This window comes from Temnothorax nylanderi, unplaced genomic scaffold (genome assembly GCF_030848795.1).
Source record: "Temnothorax nylanderi isolate EJ_2023f unplaced genomic scaffold, tnyl_v1.0 TNYL_tig0153_pilon, whole genome shotgun sequence".
Classification (NCBI taxonomy): Eukaryota; Metazoa; Arthropoda; class Insecta; order Hymenoptera; family Formicidae; genus Temnothorax; species Temnothorax nylanderi.
Window position 1 is genome coordinate 177,395 of NW_027249215.1, and position 15,087 is coordinate 192,481.

At 42.7% G+C, this 15,087-nt stretch overlaps 1 protein-coding gene and 1 long non-coding RNA gene across 2 annotated transcripts; one reads left to right on the forward strand and one right to left on the reverse strand.

Moving 5' to 3' along the window:
* Positions 1-381: 381 nt before the first annotated feature.
* On the reverse strand, positions 382-2,400 carry LOC139777548 (uncharacterized). The gene is made up of 2 exons (XR_011719388.1): positions 1,663-2,400; positions 382-1,547 (listed from the first exon to the last, which is right to left on the reverse strand). It is a non-coding gene; the product is annotated as an uncharacterized lncRNA (long non-coding RNA).
* Positions 2,401-9,577: 7,177 nt separating this feature from the next.
* On the forward strand, positions 9,578-10,684 carry LOC139777534 (uncharacterized). The gene has a single exon (XM_071715037.1). The coding sequence runs from the start codon at positions 9,578-9,580 to the stop codon at positions 10,682-10,684; it is 1,107 nt and encodes a 368-aa protein (XP_071571138.1).
* Positions 10,685-15,087: the final 4,403 nt, after the last annotated feature.

Sequence of the window (15,087 nt, forward strand, 5' to 3'; positions counted from 1 at the left end):
GAAGAATTTTTTGTGGTTAAAAAAGAAAGTAAATAAAAAAATATATTTAAAGGACTTTATTGTACATGTCTTAAAGTGTATAAAACAATTTTTTATTTTTTAAATAACGACGCTGGAACATAAAAACAAAAATTTTTCATAATTTGCATAATAATAGCTGGAAAAATACGTAGGGGATTTTTAAAATATTGTTTTTCATAGAAATGGCAAGCATTTGAAAAAAAAGTTGTTTGAAAGTTTTAATTAACTTTTTGTTCAAATGCTTGCCATATCTATGAAAAACACTATTGTTGCGCTCGTCCGCGCGTTCGCTGCACTCACACACTCTCACTCGCGAACGCGGCGCGCGATCCCGTTGCCGGGAATAAAGACTCTCTCAAATAGAAAGGAACTCGTTTAATGGGTATTAGCGAATACAACGAAGGGCTCGTGAACACGTCTGTTCGACACGAAGGCCCAGCGAAGAATCTGACAGACGGCATATATAAACAAACAAACGCAACAGCTCGTCGTCAAGGCTCGACGTCACGCAGCGCTTCGCGACTGCCTTTCGGGCCTCTACCGGGCGTCTCGGCACGGGCGCAACACTGCCCCCCCTCTTCCTAGATTGTCGTCCCGACAATCAAAGGGGAGCAGCGCCCAGACGAGTACAGCTTCTTGCCGCCACGTCCTTCTCCTCAGAATCGACCTCTGGGAAGAGCTGGCCAGACTCTCCCAAGTCGTCTTCAGGAGGGCCGTCCGCACTGTCTCGCCCTCGAGTCCTCCGGTACTCCGAAATGTCGTCCTCTTCCTCGACCGCCGCTCTCCCGCAAAATCTTCGGACAAGGGGGGGGAAACTTCCCGTGGACCCTGCACCCCGTAGGGCTCCCCAGGTCCCCGCCCGGCATTCGCCCTATGGCCCACGGGAAAACCACGGGTCAAAAACCGTGGGCAGGCGGTCCACTTCGGATTGGGAGTTTCGGCTGTTGAACTGCCTCACATGGAGATTCCTACACGTGCCGTCAATTTCCTCTAAAACAAAAAGTCATACAACGCACAGAAACACAGAACAACATAACACTTTAAAGATTAAAAAGAATCAATCACAAAACTTTTTTTAAAATAAACACTTTTATTTATAATCTGTCCAAACAAAATTTACTGCAAAACCGGGCTCCGTTCTAGTCTAACCTCCCCCCTACTAACTTCCTTTCAGAATATAAAGCTAGCCTGTCCGAATGGACAACCTTTCTTTTATGTTTGGGAGACCTTTGGATGCAATATACCACGTCACTCAATTTCTTCACTATGCAAAAGGGCCCCTCCCAGTTGCTTTGCAATTTTGGGGCTTTTCCCTTAGTTCTGCGAGGATTGTAGAACCAAACTTTCTGCCCTTCTTCAAAAAGAATTCGCCTAGCTCCACGATCAAACCAGGCCTTCACCCGGGAAGATTTAACATCCATACGCTCTCTCACTATAGAATGGATTTCTTCAAATTTTGACTTCAAATTTCTAACGAAGCTTCCCATTGACTGCGCCTCCTCCTCATAAAGCCTTGGAGGACCTCCCTGTAACAAATCTAAGGGTAACTTCAAATCTCGAGCAAAACATAATTCCGCAGGAGTAAAGCCAGTTGTCTCATGTTTTGAAGACCTATAAGCTAACAAAAACATGGGAACCCACCGATCCCAATCCTTTTGACTATCAGAAACAAACTTTGCCAGATAGTTAGTAATAGTCTGGTGTTGTCGCTCTACTTGTCCATCCGATTGAGGATGTAAGGCAGTAGTTCTCGTTTTTTTAATCCCAAGAAGATCCATTAACTCTGCGAACAACTTCGACTCAAAGTTCTTTCCTTGATCGGTATGCACTTCCAAGGGAACTCCATACCTAGAGACAAATTGATTTACGAAGATCTCCGCCACAGTTTTAGCTCTTATATTTTTCAGAGGAAATGCTTCCACCCATTTGGTGAAACAATCTACAATGACAAGGAGATATCTGTTTCCAAAATTGGTTGTAGGGAGGGGGCCAAGAACATCCATTTGAATTCTCGCAAATGGTGCCCCAACATTGTAGATTTGTAAAGGGGATTTCCCTTTCCCAGAGGGACCTCTTTTAGAGACGCAGACTTCACATGACCTGCACCAATCTTCAACATCCTGCTTACAAGTTGCCCAATAAAAGCGCTTCCGAACTTTTTCCAAGGTTTTATTAATTCCAAAATGCCCACCTGAAGAAGAATCGTGGGCTTCTTCGAGAATTTCTTTGACCCGACTTCGAGGAGCAACAAGCTGAAGAAAGCTTGTTTTCAGACTTGGAGCCTCCCACCTTTTATAAAGAATTCCTTCTGTTAGAATTAGCGCATCCCAATGCGACCAATAAATTTGAGCAGAAACATTCCTATCAGGGATCTCATAACGCGGAGGACGGATTCCAGCTTGCTTACCCCGAAGGATAAAAGCTATTCCCTCGTCCTCCCCTTGTTCCTTACGCCAAGTTTCCAAATTCTCTCCCTGTAAAATTAATCGAGCAATCGTTTTATCCAATTCCTCCGTTGACTTCTTCTCAATTTTGGCACAATAATTACAATCGGACTTCTCACATTGTCGTCTGGACAATCCATCAGCATTTTTATGTGATAGCCCCTTCCGATGCACAATCTCAAATTCATACTCTTGGAGTCTTTCCAGCCAGCGTGCCAGCTGTCCCTCTAAATCTCTGAAGGACATAAGCCACTTCAAAGAAACGTGATCTGTACGAATTAAAAATTTCCGTCTTAAAAGATAGTGGCGGAAAAATTTTATTGAGTCTACTGCTGCTAAGAGTTCTCGCCGAGTAACGCAATAGTTTCTCTCAGCTTTATTGAGGACCCGACTAAAAAAAGCTATGACTCTCTCTTCTCCCTCCTGTTTCTGCGATAACACCGCGCCAATACCGATATTCGAAGCATCGGTATCCAAAACAAATCCTCCCTCCCCTTTAGGAAAAGAAAGTACCGGAGGGGAAGATAAAACCCGTTTTAATTCTTCAAACGTTTTTTGACATTCCTCCCCCCAAATGAATTTAGACTGATTCCCCGTAAGAGAGTACAGGGGTTTTGCTAAAGAAGAAAATCCTTTAACAAATTTGCGATAGTATGAGCAAAATCCTAAGAAACTTCGTAGTTGTGTCTTGGTATGCGGAACCGACCAATCAGTTACCGCGGATATTTTTCCGGGATCCGTGGCTATGCCCTCCGCCGAAACTACATGCCCCAAATATTTAACACTCTTTCTAAAAAAGTACATTTCTTTGGATTAACTTTCAAATTCACTTTTCTTAATCGTAATAGTACCGTCTTTAAATTTTCCATCATTTCAGAAAAACTTTTTCCAAAAATTATTACATCGTCGAGATAAACCAAGCAAATTTTTGACAATAAATCTCTTAAAACTTTCTCCATCAAACGTTGAAATGTAGCAGGGGCATTGCAGAGGCCAAAGGGCATGACGACAAATTGCCACAAGCCATTTCCAATAGAAAACGCAGTTTTCTCTTTATCCTCGGAACGAATCTTTATTTGCCAATATCCGCTCTTAAGATCTAAAGTACAGAACCAAACGTTACCTGATAACTGGTCGAATATGTCATCGATTCTAGGTATAGGATGAGAATCTTTCTTAGTTAAATAATTCAGCTTCCGATAATCCACACAGAATCTAATTGTACCGTCTTTTTTTCTAACCAAAACTACAGGCGAAATCCAGGGGCTTTGTGACTCCTCAATTACCCCTTCTTTCCACATATCCTCAATTATTTTATTTACTTCCTTCCTCATGTGGACAGGAATACGACGAGGAACCTGTTTAATAGGGGAAGAATCTCTCACATTTATCACATGTTCAATAATATCGCAATTTCCTGCAACAATAGTTTCGGAAAACACATCCCGGAAATCTTTCAGGAAATCGGCAAACATTTCCTTCTGAGCCTCATTTAGACTCTCAGAATTATTTTCGAAAAGTTCTTTTAAGATAGAAGAGTCTCCCTCGACAGAAGTTTCAACACGAGAACAATCAAAAATTTTTTTCTCATTCAATTCGGGATTAAAGAAAGGTTCAAAAATATTTTCCAAATTCACTTTCTCAAGAAAATCCTTTCCTAATAAACATTGATCACTGATTTCTGCAACAAACATAAAGACCTCTACGGAAAATCTACCAATTTGAACTTTCATTAAGACTTTAGATTCTACAGAAACTCTTTCTCCAGTCGGGTATCTTAAATTACAGTTTCCTATTTTAATTCTCTCTACTTCTTTTCCAATAAAAGTTTCATTAACAATCGAGACATCGGAGCCCGTATCTATCTTGAAAGAACAACATTTTTCGTTTAATAAACCTTTATAATAAAAATCTTTCTTATTCTTAATTTCTAAATGTTCAAAACGAACAATACCGACTTTCGGGGAATTTTTCACAAAAGTTGAGCCCACCCCGCCAAGCTCAACTAAATCGCGTTTCCCTCATTAGGGCATTCTGACCGGAAATGCCCAGTTTTACCGCACGTCCAACACTCCCCCCGGCCGGCGCCAAATTTGCTGCCTCGCCAATTCCCTTTCGGGCCCTTTCCCTCCTTATCCTTTCCCTCAGCCTTCCCTCCGTCGTCACGTTCCTCATTCTTTACCAAATTTCTATCTCCCTTTTTCACGAAATTTTTATTTAAATTCTCCCTATATCTCTCCGAATTATCCCCCTGGATAATTTTGAGCGCTTTAGCCCTTTCAACGGCCAGATTCAGGGAGGTTATTCCCTCCATCTGAAGCGCTCGCCGAATGAAATTATCGGAAACGGCCGTGATGAATTGCGCGCAAGCGATTTTGTCACGAAGCTCATATGGGCACTCGGGGTACGCCAGGCGCGAAAGTTTATCGATTTCGGAGCCGAGTGCGGCCAATTCCTCTCCGAATTTTTGTTTACGATTTGTAAACGCGACGTAACAATTTTGGGATTGGCGTCCCTCTCCGAAACGCAACTCAAGCTTTGCTTTAAGTTCCGCGAAATCTAACCGCTCGACGTCTTGTACCGTCTCTAAAACCGAGCGTGCTTTCCCTCTCAGACTCGACGCCAACGCGATTGTTTTCGTAGCATCATCCCAGTGATTCGCACGCGCGATCAAATTCAATTGCGAGAAATATTCGTGTAACGAAACCGTCCCGTCGTACGTATCAGGCTTGAGCTTGTAACCAAGCCTGTCACTCGCGTCCGCGGCACTTTCACTCGCGTACACGACACTCCCCCCTGCGCCGCACGCGACTTGCGTCCCCGCGCCGCGGCCGCCCGCGACTCGCGCTACCGCGCCATCCGCGACCGCGGCTCCCTCGCAGACGTCCCGCGCTCTCGCGCCGTTCGCGATTCGCATCTCCGCGCCGCGGCCGCCCGTGACTCGCGCTTCCGCGTCGTTCGCGACCGCACCCCCCTCGCGAGCGTCCCGCGCCCTTGCATCGCTCACGGCCCGCGTTTCCGCGTCCCCGGACGCTCTAATATAGAGAGGACTTAGCTGCGGGATGTCGCTGGAGTTCGTCCCACGAAGACGACGTAGCTCCTCCTCCTGGCGGCGGAACGTCTCCGCGTATTCGCGCTCCCTTCGCGCCTGATCCTCTCGTAAGAGACGGACGTCCTGGATGACGGCCTGGAGCGTCTCAGTGAGCGTCGTGATCGCTGGCGCTTCGGCGGCATCCCGGTGAGGCGTCTCCAGCCGGAGCCTCTTCCTCGTGGCCATGATGATATTCCTGGCCGTCGCTCGTCGTAACGTCGCTCGTCGTAACGTCGCTCGTCGTTCGTCCTTCGATCCCGGACGAGCCCTCAAAATGTTGCGCTCGTCCGCGCGTTCGCTGCACTCACACACTCTCACTCGCGAACGCGGCGCGCGATCCCGTTGCCGGGAATAAAGACTCTCTCAAATAGAAAGGAACTCGTTTAATGGGTATTAGCGAATACAACGAAGGGCTCGTGAACACGTCTGTTCGACACGAAGGCCCAGCGAAGAATCTGACAGACGGCATATATAAACAAACAAACGCAACAGCTCGTCGTCAAGGCTCGACGTCACGCAGCGCTTCGCGACTGCCTTTCGGGCCTCTACCGGGCGTCTCGGCACGGGCGCAACACTATTATAAAAATCCCCTACGTATAACTCTATTATCATGCAGATTATGAAAAATGGTTTTATTGTTCCAGGTCAAAATTTGCGGCACTTATGCTGCAAGTCCCGCAAAGAAACGCTTACGCTTACAAGGCTCCAGCGTCGCCATTAAAAAATAAAGAAATGTTTTATACACTTTAAGACATGTACAATAAAGTCCTTTAAATAGATCAATCTTTCTCAGTAGACTATCTTCCTGTTCTTAAGTTCCTACCTTAGTAACTTCATGCTTCCCCTTCCTTTCCTCCTTTCCCTCCCATTCCTCTCTCTCTCTCTCTCTCTCTCTCTCTCTCTCTCTCTCTCTCTCTCTCTCTCTCTCTCTCTCTCTTCTCTCTCTCTCTCTCTCTCTCTCTCTCTCTCTCTGCGCATGCGCCTATCGTTGCCGATCTTCCCTATCTACATGCTATTTTCTGAACACGTGCTATCTAAGTGACGGCTGACTCTGCGATATTTCTTGTGATCTATACGGAACACTCTGATCGCGGATCGATACTACAGAACTCTACTTTTAAGTGATTAAGCGATTGTAGATAACACATGCAGCGTAAGTGTACTAAACAGATTGCTGGTGAATCTGTTTCATGTGCTGAGTGTCATAGAGCATTTCATCCGGGTTGTGTCAAAGCTTACGTAGGTACGAAGTCCGCTAGTGCTTGTTGTGAATTACAATTTTTAAACATGCCATTTACTAAAGTATCTAACATTGTTGATGCCTCGCTTGGCGGTGCACGTATGCATTCCACTACGCATGACACTATGCATGACACTATACATGACTCTACCAATGATCTTTTGCGTGGATTGATTGCGAAGTTTTCCGCTTTTATGGATGGTCAGCAACGTACTAACAAAGAACTAAGTGATAAACTTAATCACTTGAATCGGCTTGCTGACACCGTTAGTCAGAATAGTCAGCGCATTGCCAAATTGGAGCAGGATAACGCTGAACTTATTCGCGAAATTCACGACTTAAAATCTGCTCAGTCATTTCAGGGAACTCATGGGGGAAATGAGTTAATCATTTCGGGTTTACCATTGGCGTTATCTGTTGCTCCATCTGAGCTTGCCAGGAATGTGCTAAAGGCATTGGATGTTCCTGACTTGTCTTGCCATATTCTCGGTGTCAGAACTGTTAAGAAGGCACTGTCGGCGACTTCCACTGTTGCTGCATCTTCCGGCTCAGTCGTTGTTACCTTGGCCTCGAGTGCCGTGCGCGATATGGTTATTTCAAAAAAGCGGGCAAAGGGTGTTCTCAAATGTAAGGACGTATGCGGTGGTAACTCAGATCGTTACATTTATGTAAACGAGTTGTTATCCAAGAGCACTTACGACATGTTACAACGGGCTAAGAGTGTTGCTAAAGAGAGGTCGTATAAGTATGTCTGGGTAAGGAATGGTCAAATATGTGTTAGGTCTTCTGATGGTCAACCTGTTATTCATATTGATTCCGACACTGATCTAGCTAAGCTTATCTGACTGGTCCGACCGGCTCGTTCCTTGTTCTTTGATCGTTCGGCTTAATCAACATGTAATTCTTCTGGGATACGTTTTGCTGAACTCAACGCTTATTCCTTTCGTGGACATATCGACTTGCTTACACGTGAAATTGGATAACATTGTTTCTGGTATAGAACTTCTAGTGCTTTCATTCCTTATCATTAGTTCATAAATTGCGCTGCGCCTTAGTTCTTAGTTTTATATACACTATTTAGTTCTCTTTGGTAATACTGCTCCTTATCTTATTTTTTTTCACTGTACTTATTATTAGTTAAGTTGCGTTAGTTCTTAGTTTTTTTACATGGTATATTATTGAGATTGCTGCTGCTTGCCTTATGAGAGAGAGCATGCACATCATACTAACTTCTGACCGCTATATTTCGCTTTTGTTTACATCTTATTGTATCTCTGCATCTTGTAACTGCTATATTATTGTAATTGCGATATTATTGTAACTGCTATATTACTTTTTTGCCCTTTAGCCTTTGCTTGGGCATAATAAATTATATCTATATCTATCTATATATCTCTCTCTCTCTCTCTCCCTCCTTTTTTTGTATATATATACGGTTCGTTCTCTCGCCGCCGAGTACCAATTTTGTAAATCAATTTTAACTTTACACATCAGCACGGAAATATCGATCCTGCGAAATAATTTACAACAGACAGAAACAAACTCAGATGTACGTATTCTTATATTTGATTATTATTCCTTCTACAAACCCGCTGAATTAATTTTGACTCAATCACAATTGTTACAGTATGGTCCACTTCGGATTCAACGTGGTTGCGTTAATTGTAGTTGCGTTAATTTAGTTGCGTTAATTTTAGTGTAAGAGTATGTAACGTGTTAACTTTTTCGAAATTTGATCTTAATTGTTATTTGACACTGAAGATGGTCCCATAAGGGGCCGAAACAATTGTCAATTTGTTTCCTTAATATAGAATTTTACAACACTTCCATCTTGTTGCGGCTCGATGCTCCTTTTTCTGTGATTTATTTTTCATCTTGTGAGCCTTTTTGATATATATTTTATACGCGGGCATAAACATGCGGTTTTTCAATTTTTACAATTTTATTAGATATAACTTTGGATTCTTTATTTGTTTTTTATTAAAAGACTGCGCTAAACTGTTTCAATCGCATACGAAGACACAATCACGCATTAAATTCATTAAAGCGTGCATTAAGCAAAATTTAATTCCTCCGCATCTCAGATTTTTGTCGGTTATATCTGTACATCTATACCAAAATAGTTATCGAAACAGATTAAAAAGTTCAAAACTGTTACATATAAAACGAGTCATGCGGTTAAAGTTGAAAGATGTTTACAAACATTCGCATTTTCTTATAAACAAAATACTTGAGAGAACGAGACATTTATTGACATTGTTACCTGTAAATTTATATAACGACTTTATTTTATGTCAGGAAAACAGAAACAATAGAATTTGGATCTTTGAAAACAATAGGATTGACAAGAGAATAGATTGGTTAATAAATAAACAAAACATAACAGTCAAACAGAATATTAAACCTATTAAATATTACTGCTCTTCCTCTCGAAGTGATCCATCTAACATTTCTTACTCCTTCAACCCTCCTACTAATTCTGAAGCGGAAGAGTTACACACAATAGAAATCTTACCGAATAAGTATGAGCTTGAAGTTCCACTAAAAAACCATCAGGATAAATGGTTCCTTAATCTCTCAAATACCAACATTCCTGACGATCTCTTACAACTGGGCGACTGTTTTAACATGCCTGTTACCAGAAAAGGAAAAGAAAAATTAGTTGTTGATTTTATTAAACATATCGAAAAGAATCTATTTCGATTTAGGGAAGAAATGTGCAAGCCTGTTAGAAACCGATCTATTCGTATTGTCAATAATTTTTACAAAAACCACATTAAAATGAATCCGGTGGATAAAATGCTTGCGTCTTGGTGGAAAACCACGAAGAAATTCACGCTGGAGCATCCAAACATTCTTTTCACTCGAGCGGACAAGGGCAACGCTACCATAGCCCTCAATAGAGATGTCTACACCGAAAAAATGGAGGATACACTCTCAGACCCTGAGACATATTCCGTGGTCAAAAAAGATCCTCTTAAAACGATTACCAACGACTTACGTGAGTTACTTAAGAGATGGAAGAACAAGAAATTTATCTCGGATCAAGAATATAGAGCACTACTTACAACCGACGGTGTTCTTCCTAGAGCGTATGGTTTACCAAAGATCCATAAACCGGGATGTCCTCTTAGAATTATAGTCTCATCGATCAATAGCCCATTATATGTTTTAGCTTCATATTTGCACAACATAATCTACCAAAACATTACATTTCCTACTATGCATCTAAAAAATAACTCTCAGCTCGTGAATGAGCTAAGCGGCATCACATTGGAATCAAATTACAAATTGATTTCGTTGGATGTCGTTTCTCTATTCACCAACGTTCCGATAGAATTAACTATTAACAGTATTGAAAAAAGATGGGACTCTATTTCTAAGCGAACTCACATACCGAAAGATGAGTTTATATTAGGCATACGTTTAGTGTTAAACTCCACCTTTTTTATTTTCAATAACCGTATATATAAGCAGATTTTCGGCTCTCCTATGGGTTCTCCTCTCTCACCAATCATTGCCGACATCACACTTCAAGACATTGAGGACAAGGCGATCCTTCTGTTGCCTTTTTACGTAACGTTCTTCCGCAGATACGTTGACGACGTTATTATGGCAGCTCCTCCTGAATTTTTTGATCGCATCTTAGAAATTTTCAACTCTTTCCACCAGAGACTACAATTTACTATGGAAATTAGTGAAAATAATAAACTTGATTTTCTCGATGTAACTGTGATGGTGAGAGATGGAAAATTTATTTTTAATTGGTACCATAAGCCCACCTTCTCTGGGAGATACCTCAATTACCACTCACACCATCCAATTTCCCATAAAAGGGGCGTGATATATGGCCTTGTTGACAAGATTGTGTCGGTTTCACATCCATAGTTTCAGAGTAAAAACTTTAATTTAATTATTCAGGTGCTCTTAGAGAATGATTACCCATTACCTTTTATTTTCTCGACCATAAAAAACAGATTAAGGCAAGCTTTTCTTTGCAAAAAGAAAAGCGAGGATACTTCATTGGAATCTAATGGCAATAAATACTTTACTGTCCCCTACGTAAAATAGACGTCTAATAAATTGAAAAGTATCGCAAAAGATCTTTATCTTGAGATGGCCTTCCCCGTCTCGCACCCTCTTAAAAAAATTATTAAAACAGGAAAGGACAAACTGTGTACAAAATTCTCTGTAAAGATTGCGAGGTAACTTATGTGGGACAAACCAAAAGGCAATTGAAAACTAGAGTCAAGGAACATAGATTAGACATCAATAAAAATTCGGGTTCCCCTTCTGTCATCTCGTGCCATCGTATACAAACTGACAATGAGTTTGATTGGGACAACGTAGAGATTCTGGACATTGAGCCATCTCTCCGTAAGAGGTTAATTTCCAAGTTGGTACACATTAAGCGACAGTCATCTCCGTTAAACAAACAGAAAGATACGGAATCTCTCTCAGTAGACTATCTTCCTGTTCTTAATTTGTTCCCACCTTAGTAACTTTGTGCTTCCCCTTTCTTTCCTCCTTTCCCTCTCGTTCCTCCCCCTCCTTTTTTTGTATATATTGTTGCGCCCGTGCCGTGATACCCGTTACCCGTGGGCTGAACTTGGCTTCGCTCTGCGGAAGCTTCAAGCCGGAGTGCGTCCCTTGACAACGGGACGCTGTTATGAATTATTGATTTATTGATTTTCTGTCGACGACTGTCAGATTTGTTCTGGAACAGCTGGACGGTCCGGACGCGAGTCCGCGCTGTACTTTATCGAATCTATAATAAACGCTGAGATTGTTTCCTTGTTTAACCGCGGTGTTTCTTTCATTTCCGCGAGTGCCGGGAGTGAGAGTGCGAGAGAGAGCGAGTGAGTGACAGTGTGACGCGGGGAGCGTAACATTTTGGGAGCTCGTCCGGGATCGGACGAGCGAGGACGGACGAGCGAACGAAGAACTCGATGACGAGTACCGAGCCATCGACAGCTCCTACTACGAAGAAAAGAGCGCGGATGGCGACTCCAAGGCCGAGTGCACCACAGCTCGAGAGCGGGACGGAAATTCCCCGACCTGGCCCGAGCGCCCCTCGGTTCTCAGCGGAAACGGAGATCCTGCGAGCCATGCTGCAGGAGATGCGGATGATGCGTGAGGAGCACGCGGCGTTGGTGCGGCAGCGAGAAGTGGAGCCACAGCGTCGAGAACTCCCACAGATAAGTCCTTCCGAGAATAGAGTTTTCGGGGATTCAGGGTCGCGAATCGCGTCAGCGGTAGTGAATCGTGAGGAGGGAGACCCGCGACGCGAGACGGAGAGTATTAAATTAAAGCCCGACACGTATGACGGGACAATCCCGTTACGTGAGTTTCTCTCACAATTCGAATTAATTGCTCGGGCGAATAAATGGAGTGACGCGTCAAAAACAGCTATATTAGCCTCTAGTTTAAGAGGAAAAGCGCGTTCAATCCTCGAAAATGTCCAAGATTTGGAGAATCTGAACTACGCGGAGTTAAAATCCAAACTCGAGTTGCGTTTCGGTGAGGGGCTTCTTTCACAAAACCATTATTCGCAATTTACGAACCAAAGACAGAAATTTGGGGAGGAACTCGCCGAGCTCGGATCGGATCTCGAAAGATTGGCTCGTCTGGCGTACCCCAAATGCCCTTTTTCGGTTCGTGATAAAATCGCCTGCGCGCAATTCATTTCCGCGCTTTCAAATGGTTTTTTTCGGAGGACTCTCTAGCTGGAGGGGATAACCTCTCTAAAGTTAGCTGTAGAGAGAGCAAAGGCGGTTAAGATTATCCAAGGGGATAATTTTGAAAGAAAGAAAGGGAATTTTAATGAAAATCATGAAAAGAAAAATGTAAGTAAAGAGGGAAGTGAGGGAAAAAAGGAGGGAGGGGGAGGGATAGCCGGAAAAGGAAACCGGCAAGGCGGCCGATTTGGCGCCAATCGGAATAAGGAGTGCTGGACCTGCGGGAAAATGGAGTATTTCCGGTACGAATGTCCCGGTGAGAAGGGAAACGCGGATTAGTCGAGCTCTGCGGGGTGGGTTCGACCTACGAAAATAATACCCCGTTTGTCAAACGTTTTGTTAGTCATAAGTTAGATAGGAAAGATTTTTGTTATAATGGCTATTTAGACGGAAAACGTTGCTCTTTTAAAATAGATACGGGCTCCGATATTTCAATTGTTAGTAAAGAATTGATTGACAGGAATAAAGAAAGAGTTAAAATAGAAAATCAAGACTTAAGATATCCCACAGGAGAGAGAGTTCCATTTGAGTCTAAAGTCATTGTAGATGTTCAAATCGGAAAATATTCTTTAAAGATGCCTATGTTTGTAACGAAAATTAGTGACGAGTGCTTATTAGGAGTAGATTTTCTCGAGACGGTAAATTTGAAAGATATTTTCGAGTCTTCTTTGGGAAATCTAGAATTCAAAGAGAGAACAAAGATTTATGATTGTTCTCGAGTAGTAAAGTCTTCTGAGAAAATTTTGCCCTTTTTAAAAGAACTCTATGAGAGAGATTTAGTAAACCTTAATGAAACCCAGAGGGACGTTTTCCTTTCCTTTTTAAACGAATATCAAGATGTGTTTTCCGATGAAATTATTGCGGGTAACTGTGATGAAATTTATCATGACATAAATGTGGAAGATTCCTCCCCAATAAAGCAGGTTCCTCGTCGTGTTCCAACCCGAATGCGTGGCGAAGTGAATCAGATAATTGATTATATGAGGAAAAAGGGAGTAATAGAAGAATCCCAAAGCCCTTGGGTTTCGCCCGTTGTTTTGGTAAAAAAAAAGACGGAACGATAAGATTTTGCGTAGATTACAGAGGAATAAATGCCATTACTAAGAAAGATTTTTTTCCACTTCCAAGGATTGATGACATTTTCGATCAACTTGCAAGTAACTCTTGGTTTTCCATTTTAGACTTGAAAAGTGGGTACTGGCAGGTGAAAGTTCGCCCGGAAGATCGTGAGAAAACCGTTTTTTCCATCGGGAACGGGTTGTGGCAATTTACCGTGATGCCTTTTGGTTTATGTAATGCCCCCGCGACATTCCAACGTTTGATGGAAAAAGTTTTAAGGGAGTTCTTAAGGAAAATTTGCTTGGTCTATTTGGACGATGTGATTATTTTTGGAAAGAGTTTTTCAGAGATGTTGGACAATTTAAAAAAAATTCTCCAACGTTTTCGGGAAGTAAACCTTAAGGTAAATCCAAAAAAATGTGTTCTTTTCGGGAGGAGCGTAAAGTATTTGGGACATATAGTCTCGGCAGAGAGTATTACCACAGACCCTGAGAAAATTTCTGCGGTGAGTAACTGGCCAGTCCCACATAATAAGAAGCAATTGCGAAGCTTCCTGGGATTTATCTTGTATTACCGTAGATTTGTGAAAGGGTTCTCCTCATTAGCAAAGCCCTTGTACTCACTTACGGAAAACTGTTCAAAATTTGTTTGGGGAGAGGAATGCCAGGATGCTTTTGAAAAACTGAAACAGGTCTTGTCTGCTACCCCGATTCTTACTTTTTCAAAAGAAGAGGGGGAGTTTATTTTAGATACCGATGCCTCTAACATAGGCATCGGCGCAGTTCTTTTGCAAAGGCAAGAAGGAGAAGAAAGGGTAATTGCTTATTTTAGTCGAGTGCTTAGCAAGACTGAGCGTAACTATTGCGTGACCTGGCGGGAACTTCTTGCTATTGTAGATTCCATAAAGTCATTTCGTCATTATCTTTTGGGACGGAAATTTCTGATCCGCACGGATCATGCTTCTTTAAAGTGGTTGATGTCCTTCAAGAAATTAGAAGGGCAGTTGGCACGTTGGCTGGAGAAACTCCAGTAGTACGAATTTGAGATCCAATATCGGAAGGGACAGACTCACAAGAATGCCGACGGGCTGTCTAGACGACAATGTGAGATGTACGGCTGTGGGTACTGCACCAAGGTCGAGGAAAAGAGTGCCCAAGAGCAAGTAAAGTCCGTCGTTCGTATAGCTCTCGGGGGGGAGAGTCTCGAGGGCTGGCATAGGGATCAGGAAGAAGACCCTGAAATTGCGATCTTCTTTCGAGCCAAGGAGGCGGGGGAACGTCCTCCGCGCTCCGAGATAATCGCAAAAGGTATTTCTGTTCGAATCTACTGGGCTTATTGGGATGCACTTGTCCTTAAGGATGGAGTCCTTTTTCGGAGATGGGAGGCTCCCAATTTGAAATCAAGTCTTCTCCAACTTGTTGTTCCTCGCAAACGCGTGAAGGAGATTCTGAAAGGGGCTCACGATTCCTCATCAGGTGGTCATTTCGGGGTGAA

Bases quoted from the DNA above. Each gene is read 5' to 3' on its own strand.
- LOC139777534 (XM_071715037.1), top strand. From the start codon at position 9,578: ATGAATCCGGTGGATAAAATGCTTGCGTCTTGGTGGAAAACCACGAAG.